This window comes from Elephas maximus, chromosome 1 (assembly GCF_024166365.1).
Source record: "Elephas maximus indicus isolate mEleMax1 chromosome 1, mEleMax1 primary haplotype, whole genome shotgun sequence".
Classification (NCBI taxonomy): Eukaryota; Metazoa; Chordata; class Mammalia; order Proboscidea; family Elephantidae; genus Elephas; species Elephas maximus.
Window position 1 is genome coordinate 31793952 of NC_064819.1, and position 16535 is coordinate 31810486.

The following is a 16535-nucleotide window of genomic DNA, read 5'->3' on the forward strand; positions in this document are numbered from 1 at the left end:
AGACATGCTCGGCTGCAAACCAAAAGGTCAGAGGTTCAAGTCCACCCAGAGGTGCCTAGGAAGAAAGGCCTGGAGATCTACTTCCAAAAAATCAGCCATTGAAAACCCCACGGAGCACTGTTCTACTCTGACACGCATGGGGTTGCCATCTGACTCACGGCAACTGGTTTTCTTGGAGAAATTGGTTTTCTTGGAAGCATGCATTTATTCAACTAAAATGCATCTAGTGCTTGCTCGGGGCCAAACCCTGTATTAGGCACTGGGGGCTCCATAATGATCCAAACAGACAGTCCCTGTCCTCAGGGACCTCACATTTTAGAGGGCTGGGAGAGACTGTGAATTAACACATTAAATGAAAATGCAATGTCAAGTAGTGCTAAGTACTATAAGGAAACACCAAGCAGGGTGAGGGGCAGAGAGCAATGGAAAGCTATTTTAGATAGGGTCTTCAGGAAAGCCTCTCCAACGAGGTGATGTTTGAGCAGAGACCTGAAGGAAGTGGGGAAGTAACCACAGAGGTATCTAGGTCTGGGGAAGCCCTTGACTTGTGGCAGGAACAACAGACACACAGATGCTAGTGTGTGTAAGGGCCAGCAGGAGCCCCAGAGAGTGAAGAAAGCGGAAGAGGGGGTCAGAGGGAGGCCAGGACTGGAGCAGGTAAGGCCGGTAGGCAAAGCAGGGTAAGGACTTTGGATGTTATTCTAAAATGTGATTTGATGCCATTGGAGGGCTTGAGGTAAGGCATTGATAGGTCAGATTTACACTTAAAGAGGCTCACTTTGGTTGCTATATAGAGTACTGCCCACAGCGAGTGGAAAGAGGTGGAGAACTCATACTGACATCACTTCTAGAGAAATAATGCTCCCATTCAAGTCAGGTGAGTTTCTCTGAGGCCTCAAATGTTTTCCTGGGAAGCATAGACTTAGATACCAGTTGCCTTCGAGTAGATTCTGACTCATAGCGACCCTAGAGTAGCCCTATAGGACAGAGTAGAACTTCACCTTAGGGTTTCCAAGGAGTGGCTGGTGGATTCGAACTGCCAACCATTTGGCTAGCAGCCCTAGCTCTTAACCAACCACTGTGCCACCAACAAACCTTTATTGAACACCTCCTCTGCGCCAGGTATTGTACTGGGGATTTTCATGTCTGCTTTCTTCTTGTTGAACTTTTATCTTTTGGCTGATTTGAACTTATTATTTCGTTCATTAATGGACATGTACTAAAGGAATGAAAATATGGAGAAATGTCTGTTTAAAATATTAGCTCTATAGCATTGACATTGTTGCAGAGTGTGCTGTCAATGACGATTAGTTAAATGTAGAAAAGATGTCATAGTCGACAACTCACTTTCATGTGCTTTAACTTGCTCAGACCAGCCTCCCAGTACAGGCTGTGGAATAAATATTGTGAAATGGTGTGAGTGTTAACATAAATTAGCTAACATTATCATAGGTGTGGGCGAAACTTTAACCAGCAATAGGGTAGTACCCTTTCAACTGCAGGGAAAGGAAAGTAGACCAGAAGCTGATTTAGAAACTGAGAGAGGGGAAAAAACAATTCTAGGTCCCCTGTCTCTGCTTTGATTCATTAAGGGTTCGTGTGACTGAAAGTCTCAGGGAGCAATCTTACTTCTTATTTCTGAAGATTTTGTGGGCACCACTCTGTAAGCCCCCAAGCATGGACAGTATTTCCCACCAGCTGTGTCCCCAATGGTTTAAAATAACTGAAGAGAACATTCCCAACATTTCTCATTTCGATGTTATCACATTCCAATTTACATAAGACTTCCCCCCAATGTATGCCAAATAGAGCGCCCAAAAAGTCCCCACACAGCACCAGGGTGATTTTTCAGGTGAAGAAGGTGGCAGAGCCCCCAGAGAGCCAAGTCTGAAGGGAGATCATTTAACCACACATGGGCTGCCCAGCAACAGCTGGACCTCAATGAATGCACCCCGGGATTCTTACACATCTGTATTCCACCTCCGTATCTGCAGAGAGAATCTACCAAGGAGTGAAAAGCGCCATGGTCTTGTTTGAGACGACGGCTGGGCATTCCTTCAAGTGTGTGAGTGAACAGAGCATCAGGCTGTCAACCCACCTTCAACTGAAAACAACGAATGTTCAACTTCAAGCCTTTGATTTTGAAGGAGACAACTTTGGAAATGGTAAGTTATGGATTCCTTACATTACAAACATAAACTTCAGAGGCCCAGGGGTAGTGCTAAGTTATTTTCCATCTGAAGCTGTCAAAGGGGCAAGAATCACATGAGCTTCCTAGAACGATATGATTCCACCAAGCCCTTGGGGTCGAGTTTCTCTGGCCCCCTCTCTGTCCCACCATTCCTCTATAACTCAATAAACCAAAAACCAAACCTGTTGCCCTTGAGTCGATTCCAACTTATAGCGGTCTATAGTACAGAGTAGAACTGCCCCATAGGGTTTCCAAGGAGGATTCAAACTGATGGCCTTTTGGTTAGCTGCCAAGTTCTTACCACTGTGCCACCATGACTCAATAAACCAAAAAAACCAAACCCACTGTCATTGAGTCGATTCCGACTCATAGAGACCCTATAGGACAGAGTAGAACTGCCCTGTAGGGTTTCCAAGGAGCACCTGGAGGATTCGAACTGCTGACCTTTTGTTTAACAGCCATAGCACTTAACCACTATGCCACCAGGGTTTCCCCATGACTCAATACCAACCTCAAAATCAGACGCCTTAGGCCACTCATGTCTACTCTCTTCCAGGCCACTTTTGGACTAAGACAAACTCATTCAAAACTGAAAATCTGCAGAACCTGTTCTCCTTGTCTGACTCAAACACATATTCTCACTCACTTAAACTCACACCCACTCAATCAGAAAAATCAGAAAACACCACCTATGACCAGTGTCCCCCACCCCCAATCTTTACATGCTGTTGAGAGCTGGTGAACTTAGGTGTGCTTTGAGAAGGCTTTAAAAAGCCTGTGTATTCCTGATCCTACAATTAAAGATTTCGGGGTAGATTCTACTCCATTTACAGAGGAAAAGGAAAAAGATGCAACAATTCAAGACAGAAATAAGCTCTGCTGGATCCCTTACGTCGGTTACAAGCTGTTGTACCTCAGAGTCAGTTTTAGTCTCCATTCAAGTTCTGCTTTGGGTTTTAACCACCGCACCCAGAGCTTGCCTGATGACTGACCAGGGGAAACACGTCTAGGAAGCAGACAAGGGGCAGACAGGGTAACTTTCTAGAAAACTGTTTCCTCCCCACCAGGAAGACAAAGTGTTACAGGGATTTCTACACCTGACCAGGAGGCTCCTGAACTTCAATTTCTAAAGTATCCCTCTTACAATAACTCGACGTCATTATAAGTACCTCTCGATTGTCCAAGGTTCTAGAGTAAGCTAGAAGTTTAGCCAGGAATTAGGCTTTTATAAAGCAAAGCTGAATTTACTTTTGGCTTTCATGATAAAATTAAAGATGTCCCTGGCAGAAACTTCTGGCGTGCTAGGTGGAAAACATTCAGCAGAGGAAGGACAGGGTACCACTTGCCATAGGTCTTCTGATTCCTGCACACTTTCTCTAAGTCGCCTTCCCGGCACCTGTGGCTTGCACCTTTACACAGAGCAGGACTGAATCGGAAGATGTCCTAGTAGGTGTTGCCCTGGCTTTGTCATCCAGTCTCAAAACTCCAGATTTTGGGGAAACTAATTTATTTCTGTTAAAAAAATCATTTATGAAGGTTTGAAAAGTCTCTGTAATCATGTGATCTTAAAACAAGGTACAAGCTGGCTCTTATTCCCCCTGAGAACCAGCTCACGAACCAGGAAGTAAGCAGATCTAAGAGACCTTGTAGGGGCAGAGGTTGGAAATAAAACTGCAGCAGCCGCAACCTGGCTTGCTGTTTGCAGTCCTCACAGGGAGAGCTAGAAAAACTATCTTTTTTTTTTTGCCTTTAAAACTTTTTATTTATTTATTTATTTATTGTAATGACCATTCACTAAATAGTTCCCCAGGCAGGAAACGTTAGAGTTATCCTTACCTCCTCTCCTTCCTGTACCCCTCATACAAACAGTCACGAAGCCACATCATCCTAGCTCCAAAATATTGCTCCTGTTCATGCCACAGTTATGGCTTCAGCTCACCTCCATATTCCCAGTCTGCACTTCAGATTTCACTAAAGAAGCCCAAATGTCAAAATGCGTGTTGCTTTGTAAATACCAGAGAGTAAGGAGCTCTCGTGGCACAGGGGTTTAAAGCGCTCGGCTGCTGTCCAAAAGCTCATCGGTTCAAACCCACCAGCTGCGCTATGGGAAAAAGATGTGGTCGTCTGCTTCCATTAAGATCTACAGCCTTGGAAACCCTATGGAGAAGCTCTACTCTGTCCTCTAGGGTTGCTATGAGTCAGAATCCACTGGAAGGCATACAACAAAAGCTAGAGGGGAAAAAGAAGAGAGTTGAAAAAAAAATTACAATATGGTGCTTTAAAAGACATGTGCAAAGGGCTGTGGGGGCTGGGAGGAAGGGTGATTGACACAGTGTTGGGGAGGGATCAGAGGGGGCCTCCATGCGTGACCTTCAAACAGAGAACTGGAGAAATATCCAGCAAGCATAAAAGAGAATGGTCATCCCAAACCATGGAACCCTGGATGTGAGGGCGATCTACCTGTGACATCCATCACCCCATTGATCGCCAGGGTCGATCCGGCTAACCCGGCTGGCTAGGTTGTTGACCCCTTCCTCCCTCACTGTTCCATGTATGTTCCCCCCGAAGCTGCTCACTCGGTCAAAAAGGAGGACCTTCTCTGACAGAGGAGACGACCACCATCCTTTGGTCAAGGATAAATGAGTAGCTCCCCTACTGGAGCCTCCAGACAAGCTCTCAAGGTCCAGACCGTAGAAGCCTGACTGCCCCGTTCTCTGACCCTCCTTCCTACAATCCTGGTGTCCCAAGGCTGCCGGAGCAGCCTCTTTAAGAGGCATAGCATTTGGGTGGAGAACTTCTTCCATATCCATTGATGCAGGTCCTTGTACCCAGAGTTGAGAAACAGGGTTCCAGAGCTCACTGTGACTTGAGAATCAGGGAATCATAATGATCCTGACCCTGTAGACCAAACCCAACCCACCCCAACCCAACCCAAGCCAACCCATTGCCATAGAGTTGATTGCTACTCAAGGTAACCCCATGTGTTACAGTGTAGAACTGTGCTCCATAGAGGTTTCTTGGTTGTAAGGAGCCCTGATGGCACAACAGTTAAGTGCTTGGCTGCTAACCAAAAGATTGGTGATTCAAACCCACCCAGCGGCTCCACGGGAGAAAAGACCTGGCAATCAGCTTCCATAAATGTTACAGTCTAGAAAACTCTATGGGCAGTTCTACTCTGTCACATGGGGTCACCATGAGTTGGAATTGACTTGATGGCACCAACAACAATGACAGTCTTTACAGAAGCAGTTCTCTAGGCCTTTCTTTTGTGTTGCCACTGGATGGGTTTGAACCACCAACCTTTCGGTTAGTAACCCACCCAGTGCCGTCGAGTTAGGTTAGTAGTCCAGTGCAAATGCACCACCCGGGGACCATTCTAGACCAAACCAGTGTTTCTCAAAGTTAGATCTGCTTCCCAACCTGTATCAGAACTACCCGGGAACCCACCTCAGATCCAGTGAATTATAATCTCTAGGGCACGGGGCCTGGGAGTCTTCATTTTAATATACTCCCCCACGTGATCAAAAGCACTGCAGGTTTCAGACCCATTGCACTGACCCTTTTGCCTCCATTTTCACCCATCTGAACGTTGGGGGCAGCAGGCGGGGGCCCAACAGCTCCCTTTCTTCCTCAGCCTCGTCCTCTGTGAAGCTCAGGCAGATAGGGCCAGTCTCCCTTCCCAGCGCTTGTGACCAGGCTGTAACACCTGTCACTCTGACTTCAATTACAGCGGATGAATGCTTCAGTGACAGAAGTAGAAGAGAAATCCCTGTGGCCATGGGCCTGAGTGTCACAGGACTGCTTCTGGTTTTGCTAACAGCCTGCCTGGTGGCCAGCAAGAGGCCCAGTAGAGGATGTGAATACACATAAAGCCACCTTCCCCTAAATGAGCAAGGCGAAGGCCTCTGGAATTCTGGCTTTTCATATTCAGCCTGAAGTGAAGGGATTGACTTCTCTAGTTGCCTGTCCCAATCTGATTAGGAAACCTAGCTTTCCACCAAAGTGCCATCAGAAAGCTAGTAAAGGGTGACCCCCACCTCTGCTTCCTCCTATTGGCTTGGATAGGCCATGCCCAACGGGCTTAAATCCCATCTTCCGCACCTGCGTAAAGCAGGGCTGGTTGAGAGAATTAGGGGGCAAGAGACAGGGACAGATTATTCACTAAGCCAGGCACGTGCCCATGGGCTTACTTGTGCTTGCTTACTCATCTGTAGTGCACACTTTCACCTGTTTTTCACCACATCAAAGATTTCTATCAAAGATGTGGTGAAGCCCATGTGAAATCATCCGCTACAGATTAGCAAGTAAACACAAATAAGTCCATGCGTACCTTGCTTACTGGTGACTCCGCCTCTGAGGGAGATGATCAAGCTGCTTGTAAGGAGAAAGGTAAATGCCCAAAGGAAGAACTGTGGACAAGACATTCTGTCTGAAACTTCATTGATTCTTCCTGTGCCTTTTAAACGAGTCTCAATATCCATGATTTAAAAAAAATAAATACTATGTTAAGAAAACGCTTTTCCAAATAGATTCTGAAGTGATTTTAAACTCCCGAATTTTGCTCAAGTTCTGATTGACTTAAATCACAGTTAGTCATTCTAAAAAAATTTTTAGAGAGGTATTCTACACTATCGTTGTGTATTATTAGTTGAAAATTAGAAAATATTGCCAACAGCTAATTTTTTTTGTGTAAAGCACATAGCAAAGAACCTAGCAAACAAATGATGCTCAATGTTTGTCCTCCAATTGCTTCACCTTCACTTGTTCTCTACCTTCTTGACACCTTTTCTCTGATTTGTCTCTGTTTTCCTCTAATTTCACTCTATCCTTATAAATGTATTAAATTTATGGTTTTTATTTGGCACCCTTGGGAAGAGGCAAAGTATTAAAATGATCAGAAATGGTACACTAGAAGAGGTAGACCTACCCATTGTGAGCTCTTTTCTTTCTTTTGCAAATATTTCCCCCCCCCAAAAAAAAAAAACAGGAAATTACCAAGCGCAAATGATTGCTATGTGGAGGAAAAAAATTCTATCAAAATGGGGCCTAGACAGTTATTCATGGCTTTCTATCATTTTGGCTGTTTGAGTATGATAATTAGGGGTTTTATTTCAGAGAAAAGAGCATGATGGACTTCTGGGTGTTTTAACTGCTATTACTGGCAGGAAGTTTTCTTGTTTTTCTACATTTTCCAGAGCTGCCATTCATTATGTTTAACGGGAAGTTCACGAAGGTTGGCAACAGTCCTGTAACCACTGCTCACCTAGGAAATTTACTGGCCTTCCCTTGGGGTGTTTTTAGTTCTTTCCACTTTCTTGGAAGTGAGGCGGGCGGGGGACACACAGCAGTTTCACCAGAGCTTCAAGTGTCCCTGAGCCCTTTAGAGTGTCAGGAAATTCTGGTTTCTCCTTAAAACAGGAAGGTGCTTGTGAAGTCCTGGATGTAGGGACCCGGTGTACCGTCTAGTGACTCAGATGTAACAGGGAGGCAGGGCTTTGGAGAGGTCAGGTCCCACTGCATCTCTGCCCTCAAACAGGCACTAACAGTCCACCAGTCCAGACTCCCGCGCTTGTACTTCTGCCTTAAGTGCACTTGAAAAGCGGAACAGGGCAGAGCCTGAGAGGTCCTGGAGAACCACTAAGGTTATCTTCAAGTATGTGGAAATCCCTCCTACAGCAGAGAGATGTAAGAAGTGGAATTTAAAATCTGGAGAAGAGGAATAAGGCCATAACCAGGAAGCAGTCAACTCCGACTTGTGATGACCCCGCGTGTCAGAGTAGAACTGTGCTCCACAGGATTTCCAGTGGCTGACTTTTCAGAAATAGATTGCTAGGCCTTTGAGGTGCCTCTGGGTAGGCTCCAACCACCAACCTCTTGGTTAGCAGTTGAACACGTTTGTGTCCCCCCGACACCCCTCCTCAGAGGGATAAAGCAGTTCACTTCAATTTTCCTTTCTGCCATGTTCAACAAGTACTTTTGAGTGATGACTACTGCTTAAACCTGTTAAAAACTTGTTGCCATTGAGTTGATCCTGACTTATGAGCAGCTCTATAGGAGAGTAGAACTGCCCCATAGGGTTTCCAAGGCTGTCATCTTTACAGAAGCAGACTGCCACATCTTTCTCCCACAGAGCGGCTGGTGGTTTCAAACTGCCGATCTTTCATTCAGCAGCCGAGTGCTTAGCCACTGGGCCACCAGGGCTCCTCTTTACTAGTCTTAGACAAACAAAATCTCTACCATTCAGCTTATGAAGAAATGATATGCTTAGTGCTGGCTAACCAATACCAAACCCACTGCCCTCCAGACCATTCCAACTCATAGCAACCCCGTAGGACTGAGTAGAACCACCCTACAGGGCCTTCCCAGGCTATAAATCTTTACCACACCTTTCTCCTGAGGAGCGGCTAGTGAGTTCGAACCAATGACCTTTTGGTTAGCAGCCGAGTGCTTTAACCACTGTGCTGCTCCCATTATCCTCCCCATGCCAATTATCTTTAGAATTAATCTGAATTGACATTCTAGTAACCACTAACAGCAAAGCCTTCATTCTAAACTGACCAGTAAATAAATACCCAGATGTGTTATTTTTGCTGAGTTCTCTCTCCTTTCCGGGGTGACTGGCAGGAAGCCCCACTTGAAGTCCTAGATGGGAAAGTGCCTCCTGGGTTTCTTCCTGTGTTGCCTCCAAGCCTATCCCCTCTGGTGGCCCTTCTAGGGCCCCCAGGGGTATTGTGGGGTGTGGGAAGAGAGCCTCTGGCTCTGATGCTTGCTTGCTGCAGCCCAGTCAGGGCAGTGAGCGTCTGTGAATGACTCTCAGAGGTACCACAGGGGCTTTTCTGATCCTCTTGGCCTAACTTGCCCCTTGCCATTAGCCCTTCTACTGCTTTCCCACCCGGGTGGTTTCAACTCAGTTTTTCCCTTCTCCTGAGGGTAGAATAAACGGCCTGTACTTATCCATCTCAGCAACTCCTTTACTAGAATCCCTTAGGAATAAGACACCTGCTGCCCACCAGTAGACTTGGACTCATGGTGACCCCGTGTGCGTCAGAGTAGAACTATACTCCATAGGGCTTTCAATGGCCGATTTTTCAGAAGCAGATTGCCAGGCCTTTCTTCTAGGGTGCCTTTGGGTGGACTTAAACCACCAGCCTTTCAGTTAGCAGTCGAGCGTGTTAAATATGTGCACCACCCAGGGACTCCAGAAATAATAGAAACCTTCACTAATTCCCCCCTGTAGATAAACATCACTAATTTTGATGCATTTCCCTCCAGTGAATATTATTTTACGTCATAACCGCAGGCATGCTGAGTACACAATTTCCATCCTTTTTACATGTACCTCATAAGCAGTTTCCCAAGCACTAAAGGCTCAAAGTATCATTTTTATGGCTGCCTTAATATGCTACATCATTATCATAATTTACTGAACTATTCTATAATTATTGAGAATTTTTATTTTTATCAGGTTTTACAGTTATAAATAATGTTGTGATTAATGAACGTGCATAAATATGTACCTGATTTTTGTTCTTTCTCCCATAGGATGAAGTGTTCAAAATGGTTATAATTTATACTTCGATACCAATTCTTACTTTTTAAGTAAAAAATGTAAACAAAGTAATAATGCATATGGTAAAAAAAAAGTAAGCACTACGGAAATATATGAAATGAAAAGTAGGGATTTGAATAACAACTAGAATCTTTTTCACAGAATTTCCCTTCCTCAGTATCTAACAGATTGATTTTTAAAAGCTAAAAAAAAAAAAAAAAAAAAACACCCAGTAGTAGTCAAAGAAAGAGATACCACCTAATGCAATAAGCTCTTCAAAACTGGTGAACAAGAAAAGAAACAGGAGACACTCAGGAAGCATGGAGAGCCGCAGTGGAGCTGGGCTTCTAACCCTGCTTCTCCCCATGCCCCTGCCCCAAAAGTCCGTATGATGATAGAGAAAAAAACCCTATGAACTCTTACAACCATTCACAGAGCAGCTGGGTGGGTTGAAACCGCCAATCCTTCGGTAAGCAGGCGAGCTTGTGCTGTGCAGGGACCTGAGATAATCAGTTAATGATAAAACATTAAGATTAAAGCATTATAGGGAAGCTACTAGGCATAGAGGAAACCCTGGTGGCATAGTGGCATACGGCTGCTAACCAAAGGGTAGGCAGTTTGAATCCTCCAGGCCCTCCTTGGAAACTTTATGGTGCAGTTCTACTCTGTCCTACAGGGTTGCTATGAGTTGGAATCGACTCGACGGCACTGGGTTTGGTTTGGTTTTGGTTTACTAGGTATAGAAGATTTTTTTTTAATGATATTTTATTGTGTTTCCGGTGACGGTTTACACATCAAATTAGGTTCCCATCTGACAATTTCTACACAAATTGTTCAGTGCCATATTACATTTTTCAGTGTGCCAACATTCTCTTTATTACGTTCTGTTTGTTCTGTTTCCAGTACTCTAGTTTCCCTACCTCCTTATCTTCTCATCTTTGCCTTAGAGTCATTGTTGACCTTTTCATCTCATATAGATGGTTTCTTTAATGGAGCACTGTACCCGCTGACAGTAGCCCTTATATTGTGAACCAGTCTGTTATTTTGCTAAAAGGTGACCTCAGGGGATAGTTTCAGTTCAAGGTTTAAAGAGTGTATCAGGGTGATAGTCTCAGGGAGTCATTTAGTCTCAACTGGTCCCGTAAAGTGTGGACTTTTTAAGCATTTGAGTTCTGTTCTGAGTTTTTCTTCCATTCTATCAGTGTCCATCGGTCGTGGCCCTGATCAGAAGGGGCAGTAGTTGTAGCTGGGCACCATCTGGATCTGACATGGAAGATATTTAGACCATCCAATATAAATATAAGTGGTTCTTCTGGAGTAGCACGCTCAAAAATAAAATGAGGACGTATCTGAATATTTAAGAGATTCCCTTGAGATAAAAAATTGACGTTGCAGATTGAAGGAGCACTTTGTGTCCCAGAAAAGAATTGGTACGAAAAACTTAGCGCTGGGACATCTCAGAAGTAAGCTATAGAACTTCAAAGATAAAGAATTCTTTAGGCGTCCAGGTAAAAAAAAAAAAAAACTTTAAAGGGGGAATGTTAAAGTTGGCCTCGGATTTCTTTACAAGAACATTTAAAGCCAGCAAACCATGCACCGATGTCTAAAAAGTCCCAAGAGAAAGAAAGTGTGACCACAAAATATTAAGTACGGGACAATAGCCAGATATTCTCAAACATGAAATAATTCAACAGGTGCAACCAACGAGCCCTTCTTAAAGATACTGCTTAACAATGAAATTTGGTCAGATAAGAGACGAGCCACAACATTAACAAGGAAGTAAGCAAACAACCCTCCCAAATAAAGATGTCAAAATTAAAAAAAAAAAAAAAGACTGATAAGGTGAGCATTTTATCCACTTAAATATAAAGAGTACTAAACAATTATGGGTCTGTGAATTTATCAAACAGATATACCATCTCATATATGAAATGATATTTGTACATAGTTATTCATTGTGGCATTGTTTGTGATAGTAAAAGATTAGAAACAAACCAAGGGTCCATCAATCAGGGATAGATTTAAAAACTATGGTACACCCACAAAAGAATACTATATACTGTAAAAAAGGAATGTGGATGCTATGTATGTGTGTATAGTGGAAGATCTCTAAAATACATTGTTAAATAAAAAAAGCATAGAACATAATAGTAATAAAAGGGAGAATAAAAGTATATATTCATTTTTCTTTGTATCTGCAGAAAGAAACCTTGGAAATGCATATTAGAAACTAAGCAAAGTAATTATCTCACGGGGTCAGGGGGACTAAGAAGATGGAACAAGGGTGGAAGAGAAACTCTCAATGTGTATTATTTTTATCTCAAATCATGCAAATATGTTATATATTCAAAACACATTTTTAAACACTCTACAAATGGTAGTTATCAAACAAAATTGAAATGTTATAAACCTGGACAATATTAAAAAACAGTTATATAACTATTAAAATCTGGAGTTGGGGAAGGGGAGAAGGAAGGGGATCTGTCAGTGCTAATTTTCTAAAACAGTATCAATAGACAAGGTCTAAACTGGAAACACACAGTTTAGACAATGCATAGTGCTTCCAATGTATTGCATAACATCTTAAGGCATTTCATAATCTTTTAATCTCTGCTTCACTTCTTTTTTGAACCTTAGAGAGTACCTTTACGAAACAATATTTCCCGTTGCAGAGAAATATTTATTTGAAGTACAATTCCTCCAGTTTTGTTTTTGTTTTTTTCTTCCATTAAATTTGAGTACAATTAAAATCAGCATTTTAATAAAATAACATGTATAATCCTATTTTAATAAAAGCATTTCTATTTCTTTTTCCATCCATGTATCCTTATAGTTGTAAAGAAAGATACCTAAAATAATGCTTGTCCATGTTAGCAACGGTAATTTCTGGATGGATGTTCTTTAAGGCAATTGATTTTTACTTTTCTGTTTGTGCTTTTCTGAATTGTTTTAATGATTTGTAGTAAGCATATATCTTTTTTTTTTAAAAAAATAGAGTGATTTTTCTTTAAGCTTGTGTGTGAATATGTACACTCACACACACACACAGAGGAAGCAAATGTCTCAAAAGATTTATTATGGTGATTAACTGGAGTGGTTGAAATGTAGCAATTGGAGAGTTCTTTTTTGTGTGCGTTTTTCTGCATTTTAAGAACGTTTAAACAATGTTGGATTAAATAGTATAAAACTCTACAGAAAGGGAAAGTTGCCCTCCATTCCTATCCCCAGTCCTTCCCCAGCTTCTTGGGTATCTTCACACAAGACTTCTGTTTGAGCGCCTGTGATGGCCTGTGGTTCACCCTTCACTTCCAAGGTCTTAGGGAACTTCCACCTCAGCATACTGAGATCCACCATTCTTTTAACTGGCTACTTAGATTTTTTGTATGAGTGTGCCATTTTAAATTCCCCCAAAAGATAAGAGCCTTGAAAACCCTATGAAGCAGTTCTGCTCTAACACATGGGGTCGCAACTGTGGGTTGGCAACTAACAGCAACACCTGAAGAAGGTTATCTTATTTAATCCTCCAACTAGCCTATTATTGGCTTACCTGATAAATGAAGAAATTGCAAGGTTAAGTAAGCTGCCCAACATCACACAGCTAGTTCGCAGTGGAATTAAAACTTAAGCCCAGATTTGTTTGACTCCCAGTGGTGGCCTTCCCACGTGGGTCTGCTTCCTGGTCTGTGAGCACCACGCCTTACCCACGGTTACTGTGTTGTTTTCTCTCTTAGTGGATGAATGTTCCTCTGACTACACAATTGTGCTTCCTGTGATCGGGGCCACAGTGCTCGGTCTCTGTGCTGTGGGTTTAATTGTCTATGGAGTCCGCCTAAGGCGCGAATCATCCGGATACCAGAGGATCTGATTGGTGCCTGGGAAAGAAGAAATTATGGAGTTTAGAGAATCCTTTAATCACCCCGGATGCTGGGGGCTTCCCTCACAGTTTGCGTTCTCCCAAGCACATAGACCACCCTCGTCCAAGAATACAGAGCCATTCTGATTCACGTTCAAGCAGCGCTTCAATTTCTAAACACTCTTTTTCACGTTGTGAAAGATTTAGTGCGCTGCTTAAGGGTATTTTCTGGTTTCCTTCAGAATATTTTAATCACTCAAGTTAGCATGATGTGTGTAACACGGCCTGTGCCTTCAAATTATGGACCAAAACGTCAGTTGTCATTAACGCTGTGTTTACACTGGGGATTTTATTTTACCTTTGACTTTTTTCATTTTAAAGTATGCATCCGCTCTGTCTATAAAACACACTTTCTGTGCTTTTATTATCTGTTTGATGTGATGCCCATCTGCCTGGTGATGTATGACCTCCTTGTCCACTTTAAAAGTCTTTTTAAATCATCGGAAAGAACAACACACCAAGGGATGTGTTAAGTTGTTGATGTGAAACCCACTAGAGGAACAAATCAGCTTATATTTGGTCTCTTGATGACTACTGCTCCAGAATCACTAAAGACTAAGAATTAGGTGACTGCAGGTCACAGGGTCAAATAACAAGCAAGAAACTGTACCAGTGGCCCTTATTTATTGAGCACATAGGTACCAGATGGTAGCTAAGCAATTTATATGCATTTCATTTAATTCTCACAACTTGTAAAGGACTAAACTCAGACTGAAGGACATTATACCACTTAAATGTCACCCAGCTAACAGGTGCCAGAACCAGAATTCAAATTCATATTGGTCTGGTACCAAGGCCTTTGGTCTTTTCACTGTACCTAGTTACCTATGAAGCAGCCCTGGTGGCACAGTGCTTAAACACTCAGCTACTAACTTCGAACCCACCAGCTGCTCTTCAGGAGAAAGATGTGGCAGTCTGCTTCCATAAAAGATTTACAGCCTTGGAAACCCTATGCAGCAGTTCTCCTCTGTCCTATACGGTCTGTATGAGTTGGTATCAACTTGACGGCAATGAGTTAGTTGACTATAAGGAGCCCTGGTGGTGCAATGATTAAGCACTTGGCGGCTAACCAAAAGGTTGTTGGTTTGAACCCACCCAGCAGTTACTTGAAAAAAAGACCTGGTGATCTGCTTCTGTAAAGACTATAGTCTAGGAAACCCTTTGGGGCAGCTCTACTCTGTCACATGGGGTAGCTTTGAATCGTATTTGACTCGATGGGACCCAACAAGAAGAGTTGCCTGCAAAGACAATGACACTGAGTGCTGCTGAAGCCTCACACCAGCATATGCTCTATTTTTACAGAAGTGGATTTATCCAGAATTATAGGAGATTCAGGTAGAAGAGAAGAGGACTTTACAGGTAATGAAATAGTTTCTCTTTACTAAAGCTCCCTACTCCCTTGAAGGAGTCTGGGGGGCTCTGTAAAACATTAAAAGTCATCTTCTCACATTCAAAGGATTCTTTAGTTGTAGCTCTAGAGATGAAGGAATGGCATAAACCTCTCAAAGTATTTTTCATTTCTTTGAAAATGAGAGAAATAGTCTCACCCCTTATGAACTCTCTCTTTCGAGTGTAGACCCCCCCCCCCCATGGTAAATTGCTTCTTCTGCACTTGTGTATTCATGTTTTCTATTCTAGTTCACTTATTCTGTAGAGCCACAAAAAAAACCAAACCCACTGACCTCGAGTTGATTCTGACTCACAGCGACCCTATAGGACAGAGCAGACCTGCCCATAGGGTTTCCAAGGCTATAAACCTTTTCAGAATCAGACTGCCACATCTTTCTCCCATGAAGTGGCTGGTGGGTTCGAAATGCCGACCTTTTGTTTAGCAGCTGAGTGCTTTAAACACTGTGCCACCAGGGCTCCTTATTTCTGTAGAGCAGCCTGCCAAATGTTTTAGTTCTGCTTGTCTTTACTGCCAAAGAGAGGAACTCAATCAGGATATTAACGGACAAGACCATATCACCCTAGAATTCTTCAGGAAAGGAATAATTCAAGTTGCTCGTGGTGACTTCCCTGACTTGTTCCTTTATGAGTCAGTACGGTTGATGAAGGAAACCCTGGTGGCGTAGTGGTTAAGTGCTAACCAAAGGGTTGGCAGTTCAAATCCGCCAGGCGCCCCTTGGAAGCTCTATGGGGCAGTTCTACTTTGTCTTATAGGGCCGCTATGAGTCAGAATCAACTTGATGGCACTGGGTTTGTTTTTTTCAGTTTTATGGTTGATGAGGTCCTGACTTTATTATCAATTGAATTTTTTATTTTATCAAGTTTTTGTAATAAAACTTATTCTGGAAATGCATTCTTGTCATTCATGTCTTATAATACCGTTTTTATGATATAAAAAAAAATTTGTTTCCCATATTCTTAATGATGATGTGGAGGTGTTTGCTTGAATCAATAAGTTCTGTCATCTTTATTCTATCTTGTTGCTTTCTGTTGTTCTCCATTGCCACATTGTTACTAGGTAAGAGCCCATATGAGAGAAGCTGGATTCCTAAGAAAATAATCATATTAAAGTTAGAAATTTAAACTAAATCTCTCGACTCTTAAACTCTCTGACTGCATCACTGTTTTACTTGAGTGCTGCCACAAGTCATTCATGCATTCATTCAACCAACATCAGTTAGATAGACACATAAATGCTGTCAAGTCAACTCTGACTCATGACAACCTTATATACAACAGAACAAAATGTTCCCCGGTCCTGTGTCACCCTCAGGATCACTGGCATGTTCAAGTCCATTGTATGGCTATTCTTGCTGAGTGTCTCCTGTACGCTTGCTGGTTGGACAGTGTTCTGTTGTGATCCAGAAGGTCTTCATTGGTAAATTTTGAGACATGGATCGCCAGACCTTTCTTCCTAGTCTGTCTTAGTCTGG

At 42.8% G+C, this 16535-nt stretch overlaps 1 protein-coding gene across 2 annotated transcripts in view; it reads left to right on the forward strand.

Moving 5' to 3' along the window:
• LAMP3 (lysosomal associated membrane protein 3) overlaps positions 1-16171 on the forward strand; it is a 32916-nt gene extending 16745 nt beyond the window's left edge. The window contains exons 5-6 of one of the 2 annotated variants that reach the window (XM_049881613.1): positions 1995-2165; positions 5922-6823. In XM_049881613.1, coding sequence (XP_049737570.1) covers positions 1995-2165; positions 5922-6061 — 311 coding nt within the window. In that variant the 3' untranslated portion in view covers positions 6062-6823. Of the gene's footprint in view, positions 1-1994; positions 2166-5921; positions 6824-13471 lie in introns of those variants that run through there. The other variant, XM_049881616.1, reaches the window with a different exon arrangement.
• The last annotated feature ends 364 nt before the right edge of the window (positions 16172-16535 follow it).